Source organism: Hypanus sabinus, chromosome 5 (assembly GCF_030144855.1).
Source record: "Hypanus sabinus isolate sHypSab1 chromosome 5, sHypSab1.hap1, whole genome shotgun sequence".
Lineage (NCBI taxonomy): Eukaryota > Metazoa > Chordata > Chondrichthyes > Myliobatiformes > Dasyatidae > Hypanus > Hypanus sabinus.
Genome location: NC_082710.1, coordinates 114,263,019 through 114,276,489, shown reverse-complemented (window position 1 = coordinate 114,276,489; position 13,471 = coordinate 114,263,019). Strand labels below are relative to the sequence as shown.

The 13,471-nt window shown below is 38.4% G+C and overlaps 1 protein-coding gene across 9 annotated transcripts in view; it reads left to right on the top strand.

Annotated features, from left to right (window-relative positions):
- Window positions 1–13,471, top strand: part of LOC132394341 (glypican-5-like) — an 855,183-nt gene that overhangs the window by 426,653 nt on the left and 415,059 nt on the right. For 8 of the 9 annotated variants that reach the window (XM_059970368.1, XM_059970369.1, XM_059970371.1 and 5 more), the window contains one exon: window positions 1,504–1,672. In XM_059970368.1, coding sequence (XP_059826351.1) covers window positions 1,504–1,672 — 169 coding nt within the window. Of the gene's footprint in view, window positions 1–1,503; window positions 1,673–5,477; window positions 13,463–13,471 lie in introns of those variants that run through there. The other variant, XM_059970375.1, reaches the window with a different exon arrangement.

Genomic DNA, 13,471 nt, shown 5'->3' with positions numbered 1-13,471 from the left:
GAGAAGAGGGCATGTACACATATACAGTAACCCCCAAGCAGTACATTAGTTATACCTCCATTGATTATTAATAGGATCTAATACCATGTAGCAATCCTTGCTTTCCATGAGAGAGACAGGAAAAAAAGCAGAAATGTGAGTGTGTATTTTATTCTTAACTGCTGTGCTGGGTAGCGAAGGCTGCAATTCAAGGAAGAGCTGGAGGAAGGAACCAGGACTCATACCCTAGATTATGAGCAGTGCAGAAATGAAAAGCTTTGTACATTCTTGTCTTTCTCAGTCTATTATTGTGAGATTTGTCACACTGTGACCATGACCTAAGACAATAATATTTGTCAATCTGAGTGATTTCTCTCTAGACTGCTGGACATGCTATGTTAGAATGCTTTGTTTCCTCTGGTGGTAAGGACAACTTTTCCTCTTTTCATTGACTGCATATAAAAAAAATCTCTAGCAATCTTTTAGGCAAAAGGGCTTTCCTTTGACATTTTGATAGTTTTCTTAATTGAAATTCAGTTGTAAAAGCTTTGAGTTAAGAGGTACGGTCACTTTAAATTGTTCTGGAAGATTCAACAGTGTGAATGGAACACTTTTTCATAGGATTTAAAGAAGATTTTGGAGTTGGAGGTACCAGGGCCTGAATTCGTTGGTACCTGCAAACCCCCCAAAACCCACTCAGAGTAAAACTAGGTCAAACCCCTAAAACTGTTGAGCGGTGCCAGCAGAAATCAATTGATGATTAATAATTGAACAGGGTATGTAATTTGATAGCCATAATTGGAAGTTGTATTTCTGAGGATGGGTACAAACTTACAGTTAATATTTGATCAGGAGATTAATTTTACAAAAGATTTACTGAGGTATATGGAGGAGAATATAGCGAAGCATAATATTTCTGTCTTAAACTAGCTCATGTTCAAAATGCTGCAAAATTCTCCTTTTCATGTTGACTAAGTAATTCGGTTAATATTTATACACATACTCTTATAATATTGATAAATTTCCAAAGACAAGATCGATGTAATATAAATGAATAAATTTTAATAATGATTATAATTTCAAATGATTCCTTCCAGAAATTGAATTGACTGGCACATTACAGTGCTGTCACAATTATCTTGATTTAAAAATGTTTTACAATTGATTGGCAATCTTTAATGTCACATTACATTAACTTAAATTTGCCAATATTTCTTGATTTCAATGAACTCTTTCATATTGTATTAATGTAATTATGTACCATGTAATGACACCACCAATATTTCTCTGAGATTCAGTAATCTTGAATTTTTGTTTTAAATTGAAGCCAAAATGCTTGAAATTCACATATTCATTTGATAAATTTTGTTAGTTGCACATCATTTTTTAATAGTTTTTGATAGTCTTTTGATTGCCATTTTCTTTTTAATGTTGCCCCCACCTTTTGCATTTTCTTTGAAAATTTTTGAAGTTGTCATATCTTTCAAAGTATCCATCTACTACTTGCTGCTTTTCACTTTGCAGCTGTTACAAGGAAAAGTGACCTCCAAATACGAACAGTGGCGACGGGCAGGAAAGGGCAGTGGTCAGATGGATAGTGATGATGTCGAGTTCAGTGGAGACTGTGATGATGAGGATGGCTGCATTGGCTCAGGAAATGGAGCAGTAAGAACAGTTTTCAAACCCTCTGAACGTGAGTTTTCAATAATGACAAACTTTTCTTTAGCAAAATAAATGCCGTTTAAAAATAAGCTTGCAGGAGAACTATGAATTGTTCACGCTTTTATCTTCTTCTAAGATACCAAAAACAACTTGCAGTGAAGTACTAATTTTTAAATCAACATGATTTGTGCAGGTGGTTTTAACAAGGAAGTGTTCGCTGATTTATAAAGGGAGTTTCATGGTTGCGAAAATTGCAAATAAGAAGCTACTTCTGAACATTATTTTGATTCATGAACCTACCTAAAGTGGTAATTAAATGATTTCTTACCTGTTTTTGTATGCATTACAGTTCAAGTTTAATGAAAATATTTGAAAGCTGGAACTCATGTAGGTTTTTTATGAAGTCTAAGTATTTTTTTCTTCACCTCTTTGCATCTGGTAGCAGTGAGTATTCCTAGACATATCTCTAACTGATTCCATATCCTTGGCAAGAATGCTTAACCCAGTGAGCTGCTCTGAAATCAAACCCATCCCTATGTCCTCTGACTATTCCGCAGAGTGAAAAACAGGCTGTAATTAAGGGTGTGCCTGTTTTCACACCCTGTGGTGAGTCTAAAGACTGAACTGTGCATTTATCTAGACTCCAACACCTTTCTGACTTCCACATTCCATCAGAGGTCAGGACAAGCCAACCCACAAGCAGAATGTGGCCACTGGTTCTCTTTGGAGCACAATCTAGCCCATGATTCTGGATAAACGGAGACTTCATTTATTACTATTCTTGCTAATTTCTTAATTGAATGTGTGTTTTAAGGTAAGTTAATTTCAAATGAAAATAGGACAACTTAGTAGAACACTGCCAGAAGACAAACAAGAAAGTTAATCTTGTTGGCCCTTTAAAGGATGATATTTAGAACCAAGACCCCATTCTGTGCTGGAAACTGACATCTAAAATGAGCTGTTAGTAAAAGGAGTACTAAGCAAGGAATTATGACGAAGAAAACTTGAAAATAAGATTATTAAAGTGTGATTTTGTAAGACATAAAATGTGCAAGCATTGAAGCCAAATGTTTGTTTTAAAACATCTGTCTAGTTTTCAATTTATTTTCATATTTGATTTATCTCCTTTTTAAAATATTGTGGTGCTGTGTTTCCCATGTAATATGCAGCAACAGTAATTCACCCGTCTTCTCACTCGAGTGATCCAGCTGTAAATTAATGATCATGAGCTAAAGTTCCACTTGCAGAAGCATTGATTTTATCATGGATTACATGAAGCGGGTTACAAATGATTGTTGTATTGTTTTACTCTACAATATATTGAATTCATTTGCCACTAATCTTTCTATCACATCAGAATTCCGAGTTCTTAAATGTGGATGCAGAGGTAAGTCATGGAGGATTGTAGACAAGATTATTAATTGCTTTAGTCAAAAAGGGCAATGTTCAGCCATGTTCTACATGAAAATAAATGGTCCTGCAATAATGTTATCAAAACGTGTACATGAAAGTTCACTTAATATATTCAGCAGCTTATGATTAAAAGTAAATGAAAAGCAAAAGTCTAAAAACTTTCTCACAGCAACTGGTGACACTTTTAAAATCTGACTGTGTTAAATTTAAATCATAAAGACATTGTCTTCTGATATTATTTGATGTTGAATAGGCTATGGATATCTCAGCTTATATTGGTTTTGATTATGGACCCTACCTGTAAGTTAATTTGAAAGACCCAGTATTTTTGTTTGGAACACTCCAATAGGCTCCAGGAGTTAACACATCTGCAATGGACAACCTAGAAGAAGGATAATAAGGAAATGTTTTTCTTTAAATGTGTATTTTTAATTTACTTTGAACACATTTATTTGCTACCAAGGTATCGAAGTTAGAAGGAAACCTTATTTGACTTCTGGAACAGCAGGAATCAAGTGGTTGTATGATGCAACCTTGAAAGATATAATGCTCATTGTAATCACTGTGGATTCAGAAATAATTTTCTACTTGACACACAATTAATGTCGGATTGTCTGATTCTAGAACAATATGTACAAATTTCAGGAACAATTTGAGCACTTCATCTCAACAAGTTGGATCAACAAGGTTTACAAACATTTTAAAATTAATCTTTAGGTTTGTTGTGAGTGATTGAATTTTAACTTAATAGATGATTACATAGAAATATACAGTATAGAAAGACAGTATTGTTCAATATTGGCTATGGCCATTATTACATTCTCAATGAGTCTTCTTGCATCTTACTTCACATCCCTTTAACTTAGCATATTTAATCATACCTTACGGATATGTATCTGGCTTTCTCTTGCAGGCTGATTGTTTCAAAGTTCCACATGGTGCCAAATTCAAATAATCACTTTTGAAGTTCATTTGGATTTGTTGGTGACCATATGTATTTATTATCTTTAATTTTGATATCTCCCAAAGGTATTAATTTTTCTACAACTTCATCAGACCTTGATTAGGTCACCTTCTCTTGAGAGAACACCTCACTCTGTTAATTCCCACTCTGCTTTGTGTCAGACTGAGCAAGTCTATATGTTAGGACTTCGTTTCGCCGATGCCGGGCATTAAACTTGTGCAGTCAACAGGCTTCTTGTATTTCTAAAAGTTTACAGTAGCCAACATGCCATCTGAAATGTAACAGTCCAATCTCAAAAATGATCATATCTACCAGGGGATAAACAAAGCCTGAAGATTTCCCCTGCTCATGCATGTGCATGTGTGTCTGTGATCCATCCCTTGGTCAGAAATACCTTTGTTTTCATATTAGAGTAAGTGGGAATTACCTGTGACTCAAGGGAAACAGTAGGCATTACTTCACTGTTTAGCGTGATGATAGCAGTTATACTGTACATTCCAACTCTAACCATCATACCACTATATATCCTTCAACATTATACATTTACCACTTCTATTAATTGAGTTAGTATTTATTCTTTTCATGTATACTCTACATGCATAAATATTCCCAGTATTTTTCTTGAATGGACTGGCTTTTCCTTTATGATTTCTTCTTTGAACATCCTAAGCTAAAGGAAAAGCTTCTGTTTATTCTTCCACTTGCTTTCAAAATTCTGAAAAAAAACCTAATCTCATATATTGTAAGAATGGTTCTTAAGCAAGCCGGTGAACTTGAAAGTCATGCTGGAGTCAAAATATGCACGCTTGAGTACAGTTGAAATCATCTGAGAGATTTTACCCTGGAGATCACAAATGAAAATTTCATTGAAAAGCTGGTCACCAATTTTCACAAGTCTTTAAGATACCCAGGAATATTCTGATAGTGATTTTTGTTTATAAGTGAAGCTGTGCAAAAGGATTTCTACACCTAGGGTAGAAGACAGGACAAACAAAATGAAGCTTTGGGCAGCAACAGCCAGGAATGACCATGAGACTGGCACTAAAGAGCACTGCATACATTTCAGAGTTCTGTCTATGTTAACTTACACATTGTTAAAATTTTACAGTGATAGCTTTTCAAGTCTTGTATGGAATGTAAAATGTCTTCCTCTTTCCACAGGTGTTGCCTGACTTGCTGATATTTCTTGTATTTTCAATTGTTATTATTCAGGGTGTAGTATTCAGATGTGTATACACTGTTCCTTACTGCCAGTTTCAGGCTGAAGCTCCTTGAAGACCCCCCAAGCTTCATTTTCAAGAAGAAATGGGTCATTTGTGGTTTTCTCAGTCCATAAGAACAGACATAATGGAAATTGCTGAATTGCAGGCTTTCCCAAAGTTTACAAAATTCAAAGTAAATTTATTATCAAAATGCATACAGGTTACCATATACTAGTTTGAGATTTATTTTCTTGCAGGCATTTACAGAAAATAAATGAAGTACAATAACATTTACAAGAAACTATATGTAAGGAAAGACTGACAAATAACCAATGTGCAGAAGAAGACAAACTGCAAATAAAATATAATACTGAAAACATGAGTTGTAAAGAGTTCCTGAAAGTGAGTCTGTAGGTTAAAGAATCAGTTCAGAGTCATGGCAATTGAAGTCATTCAGGCTGATTCAGGAGCCTGACGATTGTAGGGTAACAACTGTTCCTGAACCTGATGGTGTTTGCTTCTGCACAACCTGCTTAATGAAAGTAGTGAGAAGAAGGCACGGCCTGGATGGTGGGGGTCTTTTATGGTGGGTGCTGCTTTCTTGTAACCGTGCTGTATGTAAATTTACTCAGTGGCGTGGAGGGATTTGCCTGTGATGGACTGAGCTGTGCCCACCAATGATGTCATACAGATACATGGCTGGCAACTTGCCGCCAGAAATACCATTAATGCTTTTTCATTACTTAGTTCCCACCATGAACAAACCAAACGTCATCATTGATCTGAAACTCAAATGTAATCACCATATAAATACTGTGGCTAAGGTACTAAACCCAAGACCAGGTTTCCTGAAGTTGTTGATGATGGGATGTTATGTTGAAGTTACATAAGATGTTGGCGAGGCCAAACGTGGAGTATTGTGTGCAGTACTGATCCCTCCTTGCAGGAAATATATCTTTTTTTTCCCTAAATCTTTTTATTAATATTAGTAATATGGACAGAATACAGATGATATATTGATAAAGAAATTACCAACATACACATTCCATTACATATGAAAAAAAAACATACATAATAGTTACAATATAAATGAGTTTACCAAGACATAAGCCATAAGATATATGTATGGACATAGTAAATCTAAATATTTCATAATGTATAATATAAAAAAAACAGAAAAAAGAAAGAAAAAGAAACAAAAAAAAATTTATATAATGCAGAACTAGCTAATCTAATCTAATAACTATAACTAATAAGTAATATAAAAGAAAAAAAAAACAAAAGAGAAGGAAAAAAAAAGCGGGCTGTTTATAATATCTCACAAAAATAAGTATTCATCAATGCCGTCACTTCCGGTCCTCTCAAAATACATAAGCTGAAAGCTGGGAAATATATCAATAAGACTGAAAGAGCACAGAGAAAATTTACAAGGATATTGCCAGGACTTGAGGATCTGAGTCATAGTATAGGTTGAAAAGGTTATGATGTGGAGCATAGGAGAATGAGGGGAGATTTGATCGGGGAATACGAAATTATGAAGCATATTGATAGGATAAATGTAAGCAGGTTTTTTCCACTGAGGTTGGGTGAGATTAGAACTTGAGTTCATTGGGTTAAGAGTGAACGGTGAAGTGTTTAAGGGGAACATGAAGGGCAGCTTCTACACTGGGAGGATGGTGAGCGTGTGGAATAAGCTGCCAACGTGTGGATGCCGGTTCAATTTCAGCATTTTAGAGAAATCAGGATGAGTACATGGATAGAAGAGGTGTGGATAGCTACGGTCCAGGTGCAAGTCACTGGGACTAGACAGAAAAATAGTTAAGCATGGATTAAAGGGGTTGAGAGGCCTGTTTCTGTGCTGTAGTGCTCAATGACTCTATCACCATGGCCTCCTGGCTCCTCAAGGCCTTTCCATCACCTACAAATGTGTCAGGACTGTTATGGAGTACTCCTTGCATACTGGCATCAGTATAGTTCAAACCAATTTCAAGCAGGCAGACTGTATCCCAGACAAAGTATCCTATTTTGTTGACACCCTATCTACCGTCCCAAACCTTTGCTGCAGTGTGGACTGTCTGTAAAAATGCACTCCAGTACTCATCTGGCAACTCTGACAGTGTTTTCCAAACCTATAACCTTTCCCACCAAGAACGCTAAGGGCAGCAGCCACAGGAAACATCAGTAGCTACAGGATGCCTTTGCACTCTCACACCGTCGTGAAATTGGGAATGTATCATCGAGTCTAAGTTCAGAAACATCTTCCTGAATAGAACCTTGGAGTACCTTCGGCAGAATGACTTCTAAACCACTGCATTTTAAGATGGCTCAGCTACACTTCTCAGGGTCAATTAGAGATAGGCGATAAATAATGATCTCAGCAGTGATGCCCAGGTACTAAAAACGAATAACTAAACCAAAGGTCTGGGGATCTTCAGTGAAGCTGTTTTAAATAGCAGACTTTCTACTTATAGTTTCTTCACTACAATGGCCAGGAGCCCCTGATCCACTAGGAGCACACGTCCATCTTCTCTCATCTCTGCATAGTCCATTTTCAGTTTCCGTTCATTTATTGGCAACATTGCCTTAGCAGAGTGGCACATGCTTTGTACCATGTCCTTTTATATCTTGGCGGTAAAGATTTTACCAGTAAGGCCAAATTGTGGCCGTCAGAAAAATTTGAAATAATCAATAGAGGATGCCACTTTGAGATTAGCAGCATCTTTATGGGACCTCACGAAGCAGCGTTCATGGTGATTCTCAATGATGTTTGGTCACCACTGAAAGATAATAAATCAAACTTTAGACTTTTGTTCTCTGGTCAATACTCGAAAGTCCTCATTCTATTGGCTTCTGACTGTCCATATTATTTTGTGAATGGTTTTACATCAGCTGTCAAATTACCTTCACTAATATTTTTTCCACTATTTACAAAATACTTGGAGTTATCCTTTTGTTGTACATAATGGATATCCTCACTCTATCTGTAAAAACCTTGGAAGCTTAATCATAGCAACCTAACCAACAAAGTGTACAACATTTTGACAGCTTTTATAATTATATTCAATAATTATGATGTACTAAATAAATAAACAGTTGTAAAGCTGTGCATCTCAAATATACAAAATGCTTTATTCTGAAGGTAAATGTATATTCACCAGCTCCCTCTGCTACACTATAGATTTCTGTTTAGATATTCAATTATTCAATTCATTTCTCCTGGCATTTTTTTTTTGAGAAAATACACAGCTCATAAATTCCAGGCATTTTTCCCTTTTGATTCAGCAGTTTTCTGTATACTGTTTGGTGCCTAGTGCCTTGAAATCTATTCCAACAACATGTAATCTGTACAGCTGAATGCCTTGCAGAATTGGATGGTAAAAAAATATTTGTCAAACATACTTTCCAGATCAAGGTAAAGAAAAAACTGAGCAAAACAGAAAACAAGAAGATAGTTCATCAGCTTCTGCTTGTGAACTCTGTACTGGGTAGGACCAGAGATCCAAAATGCCAAAGGAGAAAGAGAACTTCTGAATGTGGTTTAACTGCATAGCCTAAATAAATTACAAATATAGCAACAACTTAAGGAAACTCATTTGATAATCTTGTGACTGTCAGTAGATAAAATTTTAAATAGGGAAATAAACATAAGGGATTTTGCAGATGCTGGAAATCCAGAGTAGCACACATATGGAATGAATAAACAGATAAAATAAACACATCTATGGAAATGAATAAACCCATTGACATTCTGGGCCCAGACCCTTCTTCAGCACTGGAAAGTTTGGGAGAAGACGCCAGAATAAAAAGGTGTGGGGGAAGGGGGTTTGAGCATAGCTGGAAGGTGGTAAGTGAAGTCAGGAGGGTGGGAAAGTTAACGAGCTAGAGAGGAAGGAATCTGTTAGGAGAGGAGAGTGGAACATTGGAGAAAGGCAGGAAGGAGGGGCACCGGGGGAGGTGAGGAGAAGAGGTAAGAAGCCCAAGTGGGGAATAGAGGAAGAGGGAAGGGGGAGGGAAAAAACCCGGGAAGGAGAAATCAATGTTCACACCATCAAGTTGGAGGCTACCCAGACCGAATATGAGGTGTTGCTCCTCCACCCTGAGAATGGCCTCATGTGGCAAAAGAGGAGGCCACGGAATGACGTGTCAGAATGGGAATGGGGATAGGAATTAAAATGGTTGGCTACCGCGAAATTCAATTTTTGCCAGATGGAGTGGAGGTGCTCGACAAAGTGGTCCCCCAATGTCAGGTCTCACCAATGTAGAGGAAGCTACATTAGGATCAACGGATACGATAGACGACCTCAACAGATCTGCAGGTGAAGTGCAGCCTCAATTGGGAGGACTGTTTGAGGCCCTGAATGGAGGTAAGGTAGGAGGTGAATGGGCAGGTGTAGTATTTCTGTCACTTGCAGGTATATGTGACAGGAGGGGGATTAGTAAGGAGGGACAATTGGGCAAGAGGATCATGGAGGGAGCGATCCCTGTGGAGAACGGAGAGTGAGGGGGGGTGGCGGTTTGGGAAGATAAGGTTATGCTTGGTGGCTGGATCACTTTGGAGATGGCAGAAGTTGTGCAGAATGATGTGTGGGATGTGAAGGCTCGTAGGATGGTAGGGAAGGACAAGAGTTCATCCAGCGTTTGTACGTGTTCAGAGGACCTCCTACCTTGTTAAGGAGGCAAGAAGATGGGCTAAGCATGGAGGTCTGGGAAATGGAGGCAATGTGGGTTAGGGCAGCATCAGTGGAAGGAAAACTATGTTCTTTGAAGAAGGAGGCCATCTCTGTCCAGAAAAGGAAAATCTCATCCTGGGAACAGATGCAGCAGAGACAAAGGAACTGAGAAAAGAGAATAGCATTTTTCTGGGAAACAGGGTGTGAAGAGGTATATTCAAGATAGCCATGGGAATTGGTAAGTTTGTAAAAGATGTTGGTAAATAGTTTGTCTCCAGAGATGGAGATACAGATATCGAGAAGGAGGAGAGCTATGTCATAAGTGGACGAAATGAATTTAAGGGCAGGGTGTAAGTTGAGACAAAGTTGATAAAATTAACGAACTCAGCATTGGTGAATGAAGCAGCACCAACACAGTCACTAACTTAGTGCAGAAAGTGCATTACCATGGAAGGCTTGAAACATGGACTATGTAGCCAATGAAAATGCAGGCATAGCTAGGGCCCATGCGGCTATCCCTTGAGTTTGGAGAATGTGGGAAGACCTGAAGGAGAAATTGTTGAGGGTGAGGGCCAGTTCTGCCAGAGGACAGTGGTAGTGGAGAGTCAACTAGTGGGTCCTTTGTTGAGAAGCAGGTGGAGAACTTTTAACCCGTCTTGATGGGAGATAGAAGTATATTTGTTAAAATCATGGAACATCCTTTTGCTTTGAGATTTTTAGGTCAGAAATACTATACCTTTCTAAATGAACTGTAAAAAACTGTAGAAGCTGGAAATATAAAATTAGAAAAACATAATGAGGGAAAAATATTGTGTAGAAATTAGTTCTTCCTCGTGCAGATGGATGGTAGGACTTTCAAGGTGGAATTGGTGGGTATGTGAGAGTAAATAGGCTCCAGGTAGATGTATGAGGGAAGGAAATTGATGGAATTACTCTGAGGCATTGATGAGGAGGAGATAATGAAAGGAGAGTCTATGATAGAGCGGGGACAAGGCGAGACGGAGTCACCTGTTGGTCAGGATGTGGAGATTCAGTATTAAGCTACTTGGACTTCACACTGCCAAGGTTAGCAGGGTATGGGGCTACCCTTCACTACGACCCAGTAACTCATCTCTGTATTCACATCGATTCCAGCTGCACTCAATTGGGACAGTTAAGGGTTGAGTATTCAAATCTGAGTCGCGGCTGTAATTGCAGGCAAGCTTCAACCCAAAAGCATCATGGATGAATTCCATCCCATTTGGGTTTTGGCAATATTGACCAATTTGTTTTCTCCTCTGTTTTAACTGTCAAATTGCGTGGCTGATCTGGTGAAGTCAATCACCTCAACTGCTGATACCTTCTCCCCAAAAGTTCAAACACAAAACCCAGGAAAATTTCCAGTGGTTGGATCCATGCTGTTTTTTGCATATTATAGTGTTAAACATTTTCTGAGCTTTAGTTGACAAGAAAGCAAAATAAAAATCCCCAAGACCTCTTGCAAAAACTTTTCTTGTTTATACAGATCAAATTCTTGTCAGCAATAAATGAAAGCAAGGCAGAATATATTTTATAATTCTCCTTATTTCATAAAACAACACATAACCTTCAAAAGACCTTCAAAATCTTCACAGAATATCTCATATGTCTGTGTGATGTGCTATTCGGTAGCATGGTATTGGTGATAAAGATGCTGGAAATCCACAGTAACACACACAAAATGCCGGAGGAACTCAGCAGGTCAGGCAGCATCTTTGGAAATGAATAAACAGTTGATGTTTCAGGGCAAGACTCTTCTTCAGGACTGGGAAAGAAGGGAAAAGAAGACAGAATAAATAGATAGAGGTAGGGGAAGGAGGATAGCTAGAAGGTGATTGGCAAAGCCAGGTGGGTGGGAAAGATAAACACCAGGAGAGGAAGGGATCTGATGGGAGACGAGGGTGGACCGTAGGAGAAAAGGAATGAGAGGAGGTGATAGGCATCTGAGAAAAGATAAGGGGCTAGAGTGGGGAATAGAAGAAGAGGGGAGGAAGAGTTAAAATAGTTCTTACCAGAAGGAGAAAACAACATTCATGCCATCAGGTTGGAAGCTACCCAGACAGAATACAAGATGTTTCTCTTCCGCCCTGAGGTGTTCCTCATCGTGACACAAGATGAGATCATGGACTGACATGTTGGAATGGGTTTAGGAATCAGAATTAAAATGTTTGACCAGTAAGAAGTTCCACTTTTGGCAGATGGAGTGGAGGAGCTCGACAGAGCTGTCCCCCAATTTACAACAGGTCTCACCAATGTATAGAAGGCCACACCAAAGCACTGGACACAGTAGACTCCGACACATCCACAGGTGAAGTGTCACCTCACCTGGAAGGACAGTTTAGGGCCCTAGATGGAGGTGAGGGAGGAGGTATATGGGCAGGTGTAGCATTCTGTCAGCTTGTCAAAGTGCCAGGAGGGAAATTAGTGGGGAGGGACAAATGAAGAAGGGAATCACAGAAGGAGAGATCCCTGCAAAGAGCATAGCAGGGGAAGACGAGGTTAAAATATGTTTAGTGGTAGGACCCCTTTGGAGATGGCAGTAGTTACAGAGGCTGATGTGTTGGATGTGGAGACTCATGGGTTGCTAGAGGAGGATAGGAGAAACTCTTACTGTTGTTAATGCAGTGGGCAGGTGGGTGAGCATGGACTTTTGGGAAATAGAGGAGTTACAATTGAGGGCAATATCAATGTTGGAGGAAATTAAATCCTCTCCTCTAATATCCTGGACCAGAAAGCCATATCCTAGGAACAGGTGTGACAGAGGTAAAGGAACTGAGAAAGGGAAATCACATTTTTACAGCAGACAGGGTGGGAAGAGATATAGTCAAAATAAAATGTGGGAATCGATAGGTTTATATAGTATGTTGGTTGGCAGTCCCTCCAAAGATGGAGTCAGAGAGACCAAGAAAGGGGAGGGCATTGTCAGAAATGGACCAAATGAATTTAAAGGCAGGGTGTAAGTTGGGGACAAAGTTGATGGACTGGACGAGTTAATTGTGGGTGCATGCACCAGCACCAATGCAGTCATCAGTGTAGTGGAGGAAGACCTGAGGAACATTACTGGGGAAGGCTTGGAATATGGGCTGTTCTACGTAGCCAATGAAAAGGCAGGCAGAACTGATAAAGGCTGTAAGAGTAAGAACACAGGCAGAGCTGGGTAATTTTGAGAAAAGGAGTTAATGATTACATAAAAGAAAACGGATATGTTAAGCTTCTTGTTTAATTGCAGTTGTTGATTATTGTTTATCGGTTGACATTCGCTGTGAATTTACTGAATAAAGCATGAGTGAGTTTGTAATTAATATCACTGTTCCCCACTTAGCTTTACTCTCTAGATACCAAAGGCTGATGCATTTGACGCATTTCTTGAAGCTTCTTTATTAATGAAAAACACCCATTTACTAAACACTAATAAAAACAAATGAAGAATATTGAACTGAATTAAAAAATTTTAAAAATCAAATACATCGTTGCAGCATAAAATTGAAGTCTGTTTATCAGGCTCCTATTAAGTTTGCACAACTTAATATTACAAATGCTAAGATTGATTTCTTTTTTAATTG